The 17497-nt window shown below is 39.0% G+C and overlaps 1 protein-coding gene across 1 annotated transcript in view; it reads left to right on the forward strand.

Moving 5' to 3' along the window:
* The window catches only part of RTKN2 (rhotekin 2), a 40246-nt gene that overhangs the window by 12766 nt on the left and 9983 nt on the right, over window positions 1-17497 (forward strand). Inside the window, exons 6-9 of the mRNA XM_063131637.1 lie at window positions 1350-1553; window positions 6178-6272; window positions 7443-7549; window positions 11582-11713. Coding sequence (XP_062987707.1) covers window positions 1350-1553; window positions 6178-6272; window positions 7443-7549; window positions 11582-11713 — 538 coding nt within the window. The remainder of the gene's footprint in view (window positions 1-1349; window positions 1554-6177; window positions 6273-7442; window positions 7550-11581; window positions 11714-17497) is intronic.

A 17497-nucleotide genomic window follows, 5' to 3' on the forward strand; every position in this document is an offset into this window, starting at 1 on the left:
AAAGCTACAACAGGATCCCAGACAGCACTTTGAGCCAAATGTGTAGAACTTAGAGGTTGTATCTGCTTTTATCGGGTCTCTGCTGTGGGCAACTGAACGAATATGAACTTAACAAATAGTGAGGATTTGTTGATGCTCCCCTCCTCCCTCTTACATGCTTAGTTAAAACTTGTTGCCTGGGTGTGTATGATTTTATGTACCGTATTTCTTTGATTGTAAGACGCACACTAATTTCAGTACCACCAACAGAAAAAAAACCCTAAGACACACCCACAATTCTAAGACGCACCCCATTTTTAGAGATGTTTATATGGGGGGGAAAGTGCGTCTTAGAATTGACGAAATAGGGTACATAGAAGTGTATAACTGTGTACATAAAATATACACAGTATCCAAATATACCTTTGCATGGAGACTAAAATGGAACACATATTTACTGAAATTAATAGTCTAACCATTACCTAATTAATTCTACAGGTTTCATATCCTGATTCAGTGCCCATTGTATTGACAAAAGCCCTTGTGTTAAAGTTCGATATTTTAGCCATGGTGAGCTGCAGCATGTGCCAGCAGCCATTTTGAATATTCAAGCTGCGACCATGGCTTGAATTTTCAGGATGGCTCTTGTGGGTGCTGCAGCTCATCGTTGCTTAAATAAGCCACAACAAGCTCCAACCATCATGTGAACCCAGTCAATGGATTTATTTTTAGGGAGCCACCTAGCATTGCCCCTTTACACTGCATAAAATACCTTAGACAATCAGAAAGTTTCAGATTGCTGATTGTGGGGTTTAACAGATTGCTGTCAAAAACCGCTTGGTGTTTGTACTAATTGATATGAGTTGAAGTACAGTTTTTTTCTGTGTGAGCCTGCCTGAACCATTCATTATGAGAAGCCTTCTTCCAGGTCCCGTCCGCCCATCGTTGGGCAGGTGATGACTAGAGAGAAGGCTTTTTTGGATTGAGTTTCCTCTTTGGAATGCTGTCCCCAAAGAAGTTCTCCTAGTGTCAATGTTGATGTAATTTCAATATTATGCAGATTGTGTTTTTTGTTTGTTTGTTTGTTTGTTTGCCCAGATGTTCCAGCAGATTTCATCATTTGTTTAGGTATTGCCTTTATGGCTCTGCTGGCTTCTTTTGATTTTGGGGCTGCTGCTCCTGTGCTTTTAATATGGAGGATTTATTTTATTGTTTTAAATTGTACTAAGAGAATAAAATATACTTGCACTGAAGAGCAGCCAGTACATTAAATAAATAAATAAATTAAATAAAGTTGTACTTTTATTTTATTTTATTGTGATAGTTTAGCAACTGAACTTCTCCTAAAGCTGTGGAACAATTCTTTCTAGTGAGGAAGTTGGGCCAGAATTCCAGCTAAAGTTTGAAGTCTACAGCTGCTGTTGTACTGAAGAACCTTCAACTATAGCAAACACGCCCAAGAAGCTAGTTAAGAAGTTGAAAACCTCAATTGGAAAAGCTACTGGGAAGAAACTCGGTTCTACATTAGTTGATGGCAACCCTGAATCCTTGTTGCTCACGGACACAGTTGTACTGTGAGTTTAAAATGTTTCCTAATTTAAGCCCAGACTTTTTCCAGGCTTGGGTGGGGATGATCCCCCTTTTTAAAAAAATTGTCTGAAAAAGTATTCTTTGTCTCTTGATCAAGTGTGTAGATTGACATTTTATCAATTACTTTCTAGAAATTGGCATTCCTACTACTAGCTGGGGTTGGGAGGCAATGATATGGTCTGGCAATTTCCTTTCCTTCTGTTGGCAATTTGGATACACTTGTATAGTGTACCTGCAGTATCCTCTCAGCAGCAGTACATAGAATCTGGCAATTAGCTCCCTCCAAGAGATCAAATCAAAGGAATCTGATTGATTTTCTTTTTTCTTTTAGTTAGGGATGCCTGTGCTACAGTGGCCAAGACAAGTTGTGCCTATATGTGACTTGAAGTGAGGTAGGGATTGATCTCTGCCACTTCTTGTCTTGGCTGTCAACTGAAAGCATTATTCAGTCAACTGCTAGTTGCTCCGTATAAGGGCAGTGATCATGTAGTGGGTTTGTGAAGGATGAATGGGAACGTAGAAAGTTGGCTCTTTTGTCTGCTCTTGACTGGTAGTGACTCCCCACCGTCTCGGGCAGTAGTCGTTCACATCTCCTACCCCATCCTTCTAACTCAGGATGCCAGGGACTGAACCTGGGAGTTTCTGCATGTAAAGCATGTGTGCTACCACAACTATGGTCCCACCCCCAAAGAATAGAAAAGTAGGGATTTATGAGACTTAAGAAGTATTGTGGGGATAAACTAATGCTGCCCCTTACAATAGACTTTGACTACCCTAATATGCTCATGCTATTATTCTGTGCTAGGTACAGAACATCTCATGTCCGTAGTGATGTAGGTTTTCCAGATTTTTTTCAGTTTGCATTGGAGAATGTTCCGATGCTCTGGAGAGAGATCTAATTTAGCATGTTTATTTTAATTGTATTTGTAAGCCCAAAAAAAGTTTCCCATTTTTTTTTGTCCCAGTATACCATAAGTATTTGACCTGAGTAATTTAAATGTTATATTACATGGATTTTTTTTATTCAAATACTTGTAAAATTTTAAAGACAATAACATACGCTTCCCTTTGTATGGTGCCCACTTCCCGTGGGCACCACAGCACCTGCAGGCACCTCAAATGGTACCAATGAAGGGGTCTCCAATGTGGCACCTATGAGGACTCACCAAAAATGTTTTCCCCTCCCCCATTTTTTTAGTATACGTGCATGAATTTGTATATCTGTATCAACTAATACATATGATATACAGGCTTCAACAAAAGCAGATCAGATATCCAAATAAGTAACCCTTTGAATGCAGTGTCTATATGCCACCAAATATTGAAAGCATTGTAAGGTCCTCAGTCCATTGCATTATAGGAGATGAGCATTTATCCTTCCAATGTTGTAATATCAGTCTTTTAGCTGTCAGAAAGACGTGGAGACCACTTGTTAATTTTCATGAAGCAGGTAAACATCAGTAAGTATTAAAGACTGTTCTAGTAGAACTGTTCTAGTTTCTTTGTAATAACCTCCTCCCAAAAAGAAATAACTACTGGACATTGCTAAAACACATGTTTAAAAAGCATTAGCTTTTTAAACAATTAGCCAAATTAGACAATCCCTTCTTAAATTAGACAATCCCTTATTAAAGAGGTGTTGCAGAAATAAAAGATCCATATATGTGACAGGTAGATGCCAAAGCGATGACCCACTGATTAGGCATTTTGTGGTGGTGCTCACGGCAGTTTCCCAAATTCCTAAATGCGCCCTCAGGTCTAAAAAGGTTGGGGACCCCTGCCTTATAATGTTTAAATTTAAGGTGAAAAAGCAGAGATATTGAAAACTGTTGACACAGTAATTAATTTTGGCAACCCCAAGAAATGTGCATGATATGTTGATGTTCATTCATCTATTTCAACATAATTCAATTCCCTTCCAGTGAGGTTGCTAGGGCACCTTCGGTTTCTAACTGTTTATTAGTTCCATTTCAATGAGAGACATATACATATTTCGGTGATGTGTTCTTTTGCATACTTGCTAAGGATAATCACCTGAAAAACATTAATTACAACTTTGAAATTTCCAAGCTTGCCTAATTGCAATTGGTATCCATTCATTTTTACTAATGAATTTATGAAACCCAACATTTTCCATGGAAAATTAAAGCACTGGAAAAAAATCCTCCCTACACAACTGGTTGTCTGTAGTGACTAAGGGTAAGCCGCTGTTCTTATGCTTTTTTCTTTGCTTTTTTCTTTTTTGGATGGTCATGTTTGGAATTGATGTTTTTAGTATCTGTTTTCACATTTGCCTCACAATGATGATGATGATGTGACATCTTGCCATCCCCATCTTAAATGCTTGCAATAACATATGTGTCTATGTGTCTGGTACAGTTGTGTAATTCTGTTACAATGCCAGCATCACATTTGGCCTTGTGATTTTTGGTATGACCTATGGAAGAATGAGTAGTATTACTCTGGAAAATGTTTACAAATTTAGGAAAGTGAGTTGGATGAATCAATTGATAAGTCTTGGAAGTACAACATTAAAGGAATAGTCTGGCACAAAGTTTTGTTTTGTAATAGGAATAACTATGCACTACTCACAAATATGCTGATATGATACATCTCAACTGGTTGAGGTTTTATACCAAGTGTGTTGATGCAATATGCCGCCATTCTGCTGAAGACAGAGCCAGGAAGATAGAATGCATTTTAGTGTATAGATAGCACAAAGTTTTGAAAACAGCTCATAGAAAGAGCTATGGAAGTGCAAAATACTATTCTAATGCTAGGAAGTATGGTTGGCTTGTTTCTACAAGGATACTTCCATTTAAGGCAATAATATAATTCAGACATTTAGGCAAAACATGGCTAGCTGCGTTAATTAGCCTGTTAAATTTGAAAACTGATAAAGATTTGAAAGACTAAGAAACTGACAACTGATAACAACTTTGGAAATGAGATATTGAAGTAAGCCAGAGAGAGAGAGAAAATCTCATGTTTTAGAAGGAAAATGTTACTGTGAAACATATTTCAACAGTGAAGTAGTTTGTTTTCTTTGGCAAACCTTGCACTATAAATAGTAAGGATCTCTAACTTGAACATTCAGCACAAAAAGATTTTCATCTGTAAAAAGAAACACGGCTATTTAAAATGGAACAAAAATGTTCAATTGCAGATGGCTTTTATGTGTTTGTCTAGTGATTGAAAATCTTTTAGTTGGAATCAATTTATAACCAGCACCTTGTTTTCAGCTGTTCAGAGATTTTTCTCTTGATGTGCTAATGGAAATTGCACAGCAATGGTATTTATCCTGTGTAATGAGTGAAATAAATGTAATCATTACCCTATGATAATTCTTGGCATGGGGAGAGAGGTACAAATAAAAATGACTGAGCTGTTCAGAGAAAGTGGAGTTTGTTCAAATGTTGCAGGGACAAGCCACAAAGTACTATGAAATACAGCACAATGGCCCTGTTCATAAGACACCTTAAATCGCGGCTTTAACCATAGTGAATAAGGCTTTTTGCCTTGTTCACCATGGTTAAAACTGTGGTTTAAGGTGTCTTCTGAACAGGGCCAATTTCTCTGTCAAGATATATAATGAGAGAAAACAAATAAGTCTTTGTGGTGATTAGGTTACCAAATGTAAATACCTAATGGTCAAAAAAGCTGATAAGATTTGTAATTTTTAAAGCTACTCTCTTATTAACCCTTGGTCAAAGTGGCCCTAAAAAGCACTCCTAGATTGCTCTTTTCTTCAGTTCCTGCAACAACCTGATGATTTGGGGAAATTATATTGGGAACCCCAAATACTTCTGGAGTGTCTCCAAACACAAAAAGTGAAAGCCCCTTTAAAGAGGTTATATAAAGTTCAAATCTATAAACGAGCTCGGGTATATCATAAGCTCCAAGAACAGATGATAGTGGCAAAAATAAAAATTAAGGCAATTGGAATTTATATGCTGGAAGAGATGAAAGAAAATCAAAACATAAGCCCTTCCTAGCTTAAAAATACCTGGCTTCCTGTTGGTTGGTCAGGAGGTTTAGTTCTTAGTTGCAAAAAAAGTAGAAGTAAGAAATTACCCCGTTCTAAAAAGGGAGAAACAAGCCTCTCCTAAAACAAAGTGCTGAGAAGTGCTGGCCATAAGATAGGCATTTGTTTGCTTCACCCCCACCTTAGTCTTCTGAGTGAAGGGGAAATCCCAACATTGTCTTTAGTCTATCATCAGATCTCCCCTTAAGAGTTAACTGATTTAACAACCCTTATTACAGTCAATATCCAATTCAATGGAAGTGGGGGAGAGAATTTTTAAATAAAATATAGGGTTATTTTGGTGTGAAGTATCTGGTGTTCATTCCTGTGGTTACAGGAAAACAGACTGCACTGGGCCATCATGGAAGGAAGTAAAGCATTTTCTGCCATTATGAAAGAATAGTGCTTAATCCAGATAAGAACAAAGAAAAGATATATAGTTTAGGGTCTCCATGAATTCTTCCAACACTTTTTTTTTTTACAATATCATAAAAAGCAAAAATAAAATGCTTTTGAATTAACTGGACTTTGACACTGAACCTGCCATAATACTGAAATAAACATATTTTATCTGTCTTCACCAGTGGTGCAAAATTCAGCTTGCTGGCACATACATCGTTAGGGCTGGAGTGTGTTGAGGACAGTTTCAAGACCCACAGCCTTACTGTTGTGGGAAATGGTAAGTTCATATTTAATAGAATGCTCCAGCTTGGTTTCATAGTAAGCAGAAGTGGCTATTTTTCTTGCTGCAAGTTCTGCGAAACCCTGCAGAGTATAATGAGGAAGTTTTTCTCACTGCTACATTAACAGCATTAGGAATGAGAGAACTTGGGCAAGGTGGGAGAACACAATTCCTTCCATAGTTGCCCCCCACGCTGTTACTTGTAATGCTTTTCATTCTGCCAAGCCCCTATCTTAGACACATTTACTCAGAAATAAGTCCTACTTTACTCAGTGGGGCTTACTCTCAAGTAAGTAGACATAGATTGCAGCCAATGGCAGGGAGACTAAAGCCCATAAACTGGAATAAATTGCAAAAAGCAAAATGGTGTGCAGTGCAAAGGATGACAGTGGGAAAATGTGAGAGAATGCCAGTTTCCACAGTTATTTTTATATATAGAATCAATCATTTTTTGTTTGATTAAACATGTTCATATGTTTCTTCAAATATTTGTAACTCTTGTCATGAATCATGGTCTTGGAACAATTGGGGATACATTTAAAATCTTTCTGGATTCCTGTAGAACAGACAGTACCATTCTAATCTATTGCACTACTCGGGCTTCAAATGTTTCTTTTTGCTTTTGGTCTTCCTATTTGTATATTATGGATGCATAGGTCAATCATCTTCTATATGCAGCAGCTGATTACATAACTACACACACCAGCAACTTACTCAAGCTGCCCTTTGTGTCTGTGCAGAAAACAACACTTGTTTTGTAGAAAACAATGATAATTCTAGCTTATGCCAAAAAAAATGAGACAATAAACTGTAGTTCAAAAATGATGATAGATTCAGGTATGCCGTTTTTCTGATGTTGGTGGATGCACTAGGTGCTTGAACATGTGGCCTTGATGCTTTTGACAAAAGTTAAGACATCTTAGCTGTCCAAAGCATGGTGCCTGAGGAGTTAATTACTGTTCTTTCTGGTCACATAATACAGAGATCTCACCCTGTAGTAAATTCAGAAGTCACCATTTGTTGGACAAGATGGTTTATTTGAATAGGTTTTGAGGCACATAACTCCAGACTTTGCTCCATGTCTTGTAGGCAGCTATTGACAAAAAATCATTCTCCTCAAGCAATGACTAATTTAACAATCTGCTATTGCCCTGGCTTTCTTTTCAGAGGAATCGTCTTTTTGGGTTCCATTGTATGGCAGCATGTGTTGTCATTTAGTTGCTCAACCATCCTGCATGACCAAGGATATGATGACTGGATTTCTTAATCAACAGGTAATTTTTCTCTCTCCATAAAAGCACATGTTATTGGCTGACGTAATGGTTGCATCAAGTCTACCCACTCCCACCTCTTGGTGACTTTTATTCTTGGTCTGAGGAAATCACCTGCCTTGGCTTACAAATATATATACAGGATGCTAACAAACAAACAAAGCAATCTGAAGTGATCTGCTGCAGAACCACCAGGGCATTCAGAGCTTTGCTGGCACACAAATGGTCATGGCAGGTAGTTGGGGGTGGATTTGGGGATGGGGTTCTCTGCAGTTCTTGATTGTTTGTTTTCCTTTTCCATTGAGATTAATGGGTAGGAAAATACCTACTCCAGCCTAAATCCTAGAGCTCCAAGAGCCCAGTTTTGGAATCTACTGCTGGCAGTTGCCAGCAGGAGCTCCAATGATAGTAGAGTTACGACCGAAAAGCTTTGACCTGCTTTCACCCAGGCCTCTGGGGCAGAAATGCCTCCCCCTGGCAGAGCTCCTCCACCCTATACTGATCTCTGCCAACCACTGGATCTGGGAGTTAGGATTGCAGTCAAAAATGAACCTTTTCAACAGCACCCAAAGCAATATATAATTGTTTGAGGGTTTATAGTAGTTTAAAAATATTCCAGTTAAGCTTTAGGGCCGGGGTGTTGAACTTCTTTCAGCTTGAGGGCCGAATTCAATTTTGGAGAAGCTTTTTTTTGGCGGGTGTGGGCAGCATATAGCTCAGGTGTGGGCAGCATATTTTAGCTTAAAGCTCTTACTGTCCATAACGAACCCATAGAATAGACATTTCGACCTTTTAGAATGAGGGAAGACCTGCACAAAATCTAGGAAGCCACAACATGATCCGGGGGTGGGGAGCGGGTGGAGAAGGCATGGCCTTCCGGGGAACCCCAGAGGGCTGGATTGAGCATCAGGCTGAATGTTTTAAATCCCTGCATTAGGGATTGTACGACGCTTTTAGAGTTGCCCCTTCTTTCCTTTATACCTGTTTAGTATAATATTTAGTAACAGCTGCTGCCAAATATTTAAGACCAGACAGCATTTATGTTAGATCTTGACAATTCCACATTTGTATCATGTGTTAGGTCAACAATTAAAACATGATGTTCAATTTTTACTAGGCAATCTTGAAATGTATAGTACCAATTTCAAGTTGAAGCTGCATTATTTTTATTATACAGGTAATGTTTAAAGTATGTGTCCTCTCTGCTTTCTTTTTTCTTTTTTAATGTGCAGGACCAGTTTTATGGTCTTCCAGCACACTCTTGGATGACTGACAATAATGTGGGGGAGGGGGCGGAATTGTGTGATTTCCCCTACCCAAGTTTTCTGCTTTCAAATGTTTACCATAGCAACATGGGTTCTTAGTGCAGGATAGCAGCTCTGATGCTAATAGCAGTATATCAAGAAGCAATCAAAGCAACAGTTTTTTTAGGCAGTAATAAAAGTAGATATAAGGTAGAGACACATTTACAGCACTTAGGTGAGAAGTCCAAATGATGGAGCGCTCCAATCTTGGAGGATCTGTGCTGTCCAAAGCCCTGCCATTCTCGTGCCAGCAGTGCAGAAGGAAAGGTGGAGGTATTTTAATGTCTCCCCTCTGCCCCATCTCATAAGGGGAATTCAGTTAGATCAGCCTCAAAGCAGTCTATTTTCCCTTCTGTGTTTGGGGTGTGGTCTGGAGCTAAGATGACTTAGGATCCTTCAGATCCTCAACTATTTTCTTCCCACCCACTGCCACCCATCAATGAGGGTGGAGCTCTGACCTTGTAGAGGGGGGTCACCATGAAAGCCTCTGCAGTGCCTGTCAGGAGCCAGGAGGGGGACTCCGATGTCAGGAAAACCCTTTCAAGGTTGGAGCTCTGACTAAGAACTTTTGGCATTTTCCCAAACAATCCTAAGGCCCCTGGAATGCTCTCTAGGGACCATAGGATTGCTAAAATGCCTGATTATCAAAGTTGTGTTTAATGCATGTTGTAGAATGAGCAGAAGAGACCAAGCGTGGCCCTTGGAAGGCCATTAGGCAATCTAAGTAGAACGGATAATTATCTAACTACTGTGAAATGCGAGGAAATGTGAAAATAAGAAATGTAACTTAGTCTAATAAAATTTGTCCCATTTATGTTGTGGGGGTTAAATAGTTCTTAAGTTAAATCCAGCCTTGCAAATAAGTCCAAACATTTAGCAGCCAATAATTTATTAACTTACCCATGCTGGATTTGGTATTGGTTGAAAAAGAAGAGAGAGAGAGAAAAAGAGGCTGATAGGAGTTACTGAGTGATGGGGAAGGGTGTTCCTACATAACACCCTGTGGTAAAATGTTTATTCCCCAGAAGTAAATACACCTGAATAAAACAGGACCTGAAGTGTCTATCGGATTGCAGTCTTAAATGATGACAGATCTATAGAAAACAGGCATCTTTAATTTCATAGAGGACAAATAGACTAAAGGTGCAATCCTATGGGATGGCCATAAGTCTCCAAACTTGGAGGCTTATAGCCATTCAGTGCAGAGCAGGAGGCTCCCTGGAGGTGAGCTTCACCTCCTCCTGCACTCCATTTTAGCTAGATGAGCATTTTTGTCTGTCTAACTGAGGTGTCAGGGAAGGGGAAGGAAGGAGGCTGGGTAGGGCTCTGGATATGGCGTGTGCCAGACCCCAGTCTCCTCCCTGCCTACTGGAGCATCCCCTTTCTGTCCTCTCTGAGGTTGCCTTTGCTACCTTGAAGAGGCAGCCAGCATGGTTCTCTCCGTGCTAGCTGGGAGGGAGGGAGGAGCTCGGACTCCCGGGAGCAATGTCTTTGTCCTCGGATCCAGGAATCCAAAGTATACTATGACAAAATAAATGGCTTTGCAAAATGAAAGATGACCTTGCACCTCTTTTGCCATCTTCTACAAATGAATTGAGTCTAGCGGGGGCATAGGACTGCTCTCTAAGGAGCTTTAATTTGCAAAAGCCATGCAAACTTTGTGCAAAGCCCAATTTGGAGCTAAAAGAATTATATCCTAAGCAAAATAAATAGCTGCACAAAATGAAAGATGGCTTTGCATCTCTTTTACAGTCTACAAATGAATTGAGTGTCTCTCTTGCAAAATATGCATCTTTCTTTCTAGCACACTGAAAATCTAGTCTGTGTATCCTAAACTTGCCATTAAATAAAATCTGCTAGTACTGAGGTTCCCTTTACATGTATGTAATGCATTAAGTATAGTTAGCCCAATCAGCAGCTGTCCTCATCCCTGCACACTGGTGGGATTTTTATTCTACTTTACTTTGCAAAGAAGCTTTAGACCTCTGGGAAGCTCAAGTTAGATAGTCTCTAATCTTAATAATCAAAACTCCAGGGGTGAGAGCAGAAGTGTCTATGGCATACATTCAAACCAAAGAACTGGGAAAGGAATATCAAAAGCTGTACAAGCCACAGTCTATCCTCACCCAGAGGCAATTTGTTATCCATCATTATTGAGTAGGCAAGGGCATTTAATAATTTGAGAACCTTAAATATGATGTCTAATTAATGAATGTTTATGGGCCTATTTATAGAGCTGTCATTTGTTTTTACTGCTACGTGTTTCAGCAAGTAACAGTGTGGACCACTGAGGGCAGGAATTGCTTATTTTGCACTTCCTTGCTTTTTATATTATCCTAACTTATGGCTTAAAGGAGTATTATTGTTAATCTACCTATGTGTTTTTCTGGATAATAACCAACAAAATTCCATGTGAATGGAGAAGAGACTGGGCAGCATAGATTAAAAAAAAGATAAATCATGTAATAAATAGTGGTAGAACATTATTTGCCAGGTAAGTTATTGGCTATGACATCTTAGGTTTGCTTTAGCCCTTAGTGAAATATTTTTTTATTAAAGGGCTATAACATTGTTATGAGTGCAACTTAGTTGTCTGATTAGCTGAGAAGTTGGCCATTCTTGTGTGGGTGGTGTGCCATTTACTATCCCTTCCCCTAGAAAATGTTGGTCACGGGGGGGTAGGGGGGTGGATGCTAATGATTTGTGACAATAACTGATCTCTTCCTTGTAGCAAATGGTAGGGAATCTGACTAGCTGGCGAAAGCTATATTGTGTGCTAAGAGGTGGCAAACTCCTTTGCTACTCTACTCCGGAAGAAATAGAACCTAAGGTGGAGCCAACTTTGACAGTGTCTGTCAACAAGGTAAAATATAACTTTCCTAGTCATCTGAAGTTAAATTATGGCACTCCTGTTGTATGACGTTAATTTCAAATGGGATACCTATTTTGTTAAATGCTCCTTGTGCATAGGCTGGTTTTTTTCCCCATAGGTTACCTCCACACCTGGTAGGGGTATTAAGGGCAATATTGTATGGGAGGCTAAGAGGACTTCATTTCTTGTTCATCAAATGGAACCAAGTGGGTTCTGAACTAAAATGCTTTTCATGGGTGCAAGTACTTGGTAAAGGTTTGAATTTGCATAAAAGTGGGAAAGGAGGCAAGTAAAGAGGGAAGATGAAATGATCTGCCTAGACTGGTGGTAGACCAGTGTCCAAAATAGCAATGCCACCCCTCTTCCCATGTTTCTAGCCTGATCATGTAATCCCTAGATTATACTTCATATAAAAATGATTCACATTATGAAGCCTACCCCTAATGTGTGTGCTTAGGGGCAGCCTTTATAAAAAGAGATAAGACCCTGGGAATATTACTGCCTCAATGTGCATGAGGAAAGCTAGTAAACAACCCATAATGTATAATAGATGAATACTTGAAAATATACTTGAGGCATATTATAATATCTCAAGACAATTGCAAAAACAAATTGTGCTGGTTTGGATGCAACGCTCCTGTCTTAATAACATCTAGTTTATTCAGGTTTGAATGAACGTCAGGCCAGTGTACTCTCCATCACTAACCATCACACAAACACACTGCCCTCCCTTTGCATGCTGGCTCTGGTGCTTTGATTCTGCCACTTTAAACCACAGTTTCACATTATAACCAAAATGGGGGGGGATTTTGGTTTAAAGAGGCGAGAAGTGAAGCATCAAAGTGGAAGAGTCAAAGGGGCAGTGAGCATGCTCAGCTCTTATGTTCATTTAAATAAACAATAGCTTATAACCACGTTTTATTAACCCAAGGAACAATAGCTCTGAATAACTCATTGAAGTCAGTTTTGGGGAGATCAGACCTCTTAATGGCCTGACATTTAAAAAATTCCTTTTTTAGGTGCAACTCTCTTTAGTCTAGATTTACCCAAAGCTAGTTTTAATATACAATGAAAGCCTTTCTTCTTAATGTTATCAGTAGTTAGATTTAGATTATTAAACTACTGCATCATCCAGAGGCCATAACAGAAAACACTAATGCATAATACAGAACAAATAACATGTTAAAATATACATGGCATAACCACTAGTTATATTCAGATTGTGTCCAGTGGCAGAAAGGATGGCAATCAAACTCTTATTTATGTTCCAGTTACCAATAATTATAGCTCTTTTTGACAGTTAAGCTCTATGTTTTGTTGTAGTTAATGTGAAGGTGATTTTTAAATGTCCTTGTCACACAAACTATTTCTCTCTATAGAGAGAGAGAGAGATGAAAAGGGTATTCCCCCCCCCCAATTAAAACACTCCAGAAATTTAATTCAAATATCTACCCCCCAAAAAGGACGGTAAGGAATGAGGAAGATTCCATATCCCAGATGCTTAAGTGTGCAGTTCACAAATCAGTCTTTGGCCTAATTCAGACACCCAACAACAGCCAGCAAGAGACTGGAAGGCATCACACAAATCTACCCTTGCAGAGACGGTTTTGTTACAGGAACCATATGGATAGGGTCAATTACATGCTTCCATCCCACTTCATTATAGGAAGGAACTATGCTGTTGGCCCAATCTAGTGATCCAAACTTCCCTGGAGTACTGCAGGAAGATGTTGCAAGGAAGTAGTACCACCAGATGTATGCCTTACGGCACTGAAATGACATCGTCTGAAACCTCAGTGCCATGGAGTTCTGTCTGAAAGACTGCAAATCAGGGCAGATAATTAAGCCACATATGGATGAACATCTTTAAAAACATTTAATTCAAATAGTAAATAGAGGAAGGTCAGGACCTCTTCTCAATCATCCCAGAGTGCAGAACATGGAATAATGGGCTGAAGTTACAGGAAGCCAGATTACGGCTGGACATCAGGAAAAACATCCTGACTGTTAGAGCAGTACAACAATGGAACCTATTACCTAGAGAGGTAGTGGGCTTTCCCACACTAGAGGCATTCAAGATGCAACTGGACAGCCATCTGTCAGGTATGTTTTAAGGTGGATTTCTGCACTGAGCAGGGGGTTGGACTTTATGGCCTTATAGGCCCCTTCCAACTCTACTATTCTATGATTAGAATAGTCTGGTGGAGCACTTATATTTATTTATTTATTTATTTATTTATTTTATTACATTTATATACCGCCCCACAGCCGAAGCTCTCTGGGCGGTTTACAACATTAAAAATAATACACTTATATCCCTCGCAGTGCAATCCTGTACACACTTACTCAGAAGTAAGTCTTACTGTGTTCAATGTGGCTTACTCCTCAGTAAGTGTGTTCAGAACTGCAACTTCAGTCTAGACTTAGAGCTCCATCACACCTACTTTTTTTATCCAGTTTTCATCTGTGTTTCCCCCCTCCGTTTCCTTAGCGAGTTGAGCGCTGGGCACTTTCACGTCTGTGCGTTGTGCTCTTTCAGCTCATGTATCTTTTCACCTGGAGTGCTACTATGCCAGCAAAATCTCCTACCCCGCCCCCTATGTTCTCCTTTCTCCTGTAGTTTTTTTATTTTAAAAAAATATTTATTTCTACCAAATACATTAGTACAGCAGCCTGAAACTGCGCAACACACACTATACTTTCCCTTAAGATGATATTAAACAAACTCCAAGGAAGGGAGACCGTTTGTAGGAAGCAGGAGGAACGCATGGTCTTGCTGCCCCTTGGCTTGGGAAAGGTTTACGGGGGAGGAGGAACAAAGGTTTTTTTTGTTTTGCTTGTTTCAAAAGGTGGGCAAATGAACAATCATTTTAACTAATTTCTTTTGTAAAGGTGGTCAGGCCCCCTCCTTTTCTCCAAGGTAACCAAAATGCTTACATCTGCATAATTTTTAAAGATAAAGAGATCAAACTTGGCATGTTGATAGCTCTTAAGGAAAGCTTTAGCCAATCCAAGTTTGAATCAGATTGGTTCATCCCTTGATTGTAAGGATTTTTTTTAACAAAAATACTTACATCTGTGTAATTTTTAAAGATAAAGAGATCAAACTTGACACAGTGATAGCTCTTAAGTTGAGCTTTCAGTATGCCCAGTTTGAATCGGATCAGTTCATCCCTTGATTTTTTAGGAACTCTTTAATCCTCCCTTAAACCCCTTTCCTGATAGCCCACCAGTGTGAAAGTCTATCAGTGCGAAATAGAGATCTGCTGGTTCTGTTACTCAAGAGTAAATCCCATTGCTTTCAACTGTATTTACATCCAAGTCATACTAACTTTTGATTAAATCCCATTGAACAGAGAGAGACTTACTTCTGAGTAAAGAGAAGTAAGACCTCAGAAGTAAGCATAGGGTTGCAGAGCACTTCTTTCCAGTTTGCTGTTTTAGACAAAAAAAAGAAGAAGCTTCTGAGTGACCACACTATTAAAATTCATTTCTATATATATTTACTCAGAAGTAATTCTTTCTCTGTTCAATGGGATTTATTCAAAGGTAAGCATGCACTGGTGGACTACCAGGAAAAGGGTTTAAGAGGGGGGAATTTAAAAATTCCTAAAATATCAAGGTATGAAATAATCTGATTCAAACTTGGCATGCCAAAAGCTCAACGTAAGAGCTATCACTGTGCCAATTTTGATCTCTTTATCTTTAAAAATGAGGGAGCTGTGGGCAAGGAGGGTGCATTTTCCACATTTCTTTTAAGGTAAAAATGTACCCCTGTTCATGCCTACTCAAGAGTAAGAATATAGAGTTAAGTGGGACCTCTCTCCCTCCCCTTCATGGTTGGGTGGAGAACTGCCACGCCCTCCTCGTCTGTTATTTTATTTATTTTTATTTATTTATTACATTTCTATACCGCCCAATAGCCGGAGCTCTCTGGGCGGTTCACAAAAATTAAAACCATTCAAAGTATAAAACAACAGTATAAAACCATAATATAAAATACAATATAAAAGCTCAACCAGATAAAAACAGCAGCAATGCAAAATTACAAATTTAAAACCATGTTATTTAAAATTTATAGATTGTCAAAATGTTGGGAGAATAAAAAGGTCTAGTGAAACTGCCCTTAGACACACACACCCCAACAAAGAATGGGATGGTCGAATAGAACGACAGCAATACACAGGAGGGAAGAGCGCATTTATTTCGCAGGGAGGGAAAATAATCCAGACTTTCCCCGCTCCAAAAATCAACCAAACATGAAGGGGAAGGGGCAAAATGAGTGCAGGACATGGTCAGCGTCATGTGAATACTGGGCTGCAAAACCGCATAAGAGGCATGGGGAGTGTGTGATAAATCTCTGGTGTGATAGAGCTCTTAATTGGAATGCCTGGATCACCCCCAAAATGTAGATATTTGTTTAGTCTGTGAGAGACTAATGTGATCAATATTACTCATTCAAAGTATTGGAGAATAGTACTGTACCAAAGGCCTGGGGTGGAGGAGCAGTCGTATTTAGTTATCTGGCTTTGGTAGCGCATTTAAACCTGAGTGTTACACTAGAGAGGTTGTGGGCATTTTGAATAACATGCTTAATATGCGGTTCCTTGGATACATCCCATCTGTTGCATAATGTATTACTGCTTCAGAAGCACATCAACCTATTACTGCTGAAGTTAGCATCTTCTATCACTTAAAATAATCAAATGAGGTATAAAATGTCTCTTACTTGAGAATCACTTTTGTTTTATAAAGCTTTTGTGGCATGCAGCAAACACTAAATGAACTTATGTCACTGGGTTGCTTGAAGTTCTAACCTGTCAAATGTAAATCTATTTGACTTAATTTTATACTGGTATCTATGGTTACCTGCATTAATAGGACACAGCATTTATGGATGAATTACTTAATCTCCTATTTTTAGAATGAAAAATTTAAATGAGCAAATTCATCAGATATGCTACAAACAGCTGTGTTTGTATTTCAAACGGTTCCTCCAGTAATGCCTCTTTAAAAATGTACCCACTCAAGAATATTTTGCAGATTTTCAAAGGCTGTCAGTCCTCAGTTTTTCCCCCCATGACAATATATGTAACTTACTTTTTATAGTTACATATTTAATCTTTGATGTTGTGAGTTGACATGCAGTAGAAAAAGGAAAATGTGGATGTGTGCTTGAAGTGAAACAAGTTTAAATAAGAATAGAAAGCCTCCTATCTATATAACTAGTAGGTTTGGGGCTTAATGGCTGCGATGGGTTTAATGGCTCTCTTCCCATGCTGAACAAGATGATAGTTTATTTTTAGTTCTTGCACAGTGAAATTGTTGGATAACGTGAATAATCAAATATTTTGCTATGCACCTAAGAGAATTACACTGCAGTTCTGTTCAATTCAAATGTGGATACATTGCTTTTGATATCAGTGGGATACTGGGCACATGTAACCATGAGTGGGGATAGCAACTTAATTTGTAATAGGTCTAAAACATGCAACACTGAATCAGAATAATTGTAGGTTTTTAAAGGTGGGTTGTTAACTGAATATAAAAGTCACACTGACTTCATAGAGGAGCTGCCTTTTTGTGAGCATCTGGGATAACATCTAAATGACTCAACCACACCAGTGAGGACCAGTCGCATGGATCCTGACCACAGAATCAGTGCTGTCGAGACCTACATTATTAGCCTCAGCCCACATGATTGGTTTTGTTCATATATTTCTATTCTGCTCTGAAACCCAGAGTAGCTTACAGTTCAAAAATTTAAAACAGTAA

The sequence above is a fragment of the Elgaria multicarinata genome, chromosome 8, assembly GCF_023053635.1.
Source record: "Elgaria multicarinata webbii isolate HBS135686 ecotype San Diego chromosome 8, rElgMul1.1.pri, whole genome shotgun sequence".
Taxonomy (NCBI): Eukaryota; Metazoa; Chordata; class Lepidosauria; order Squamata; family Anguidae; genus Elgaria; species Elgaria multicarinata.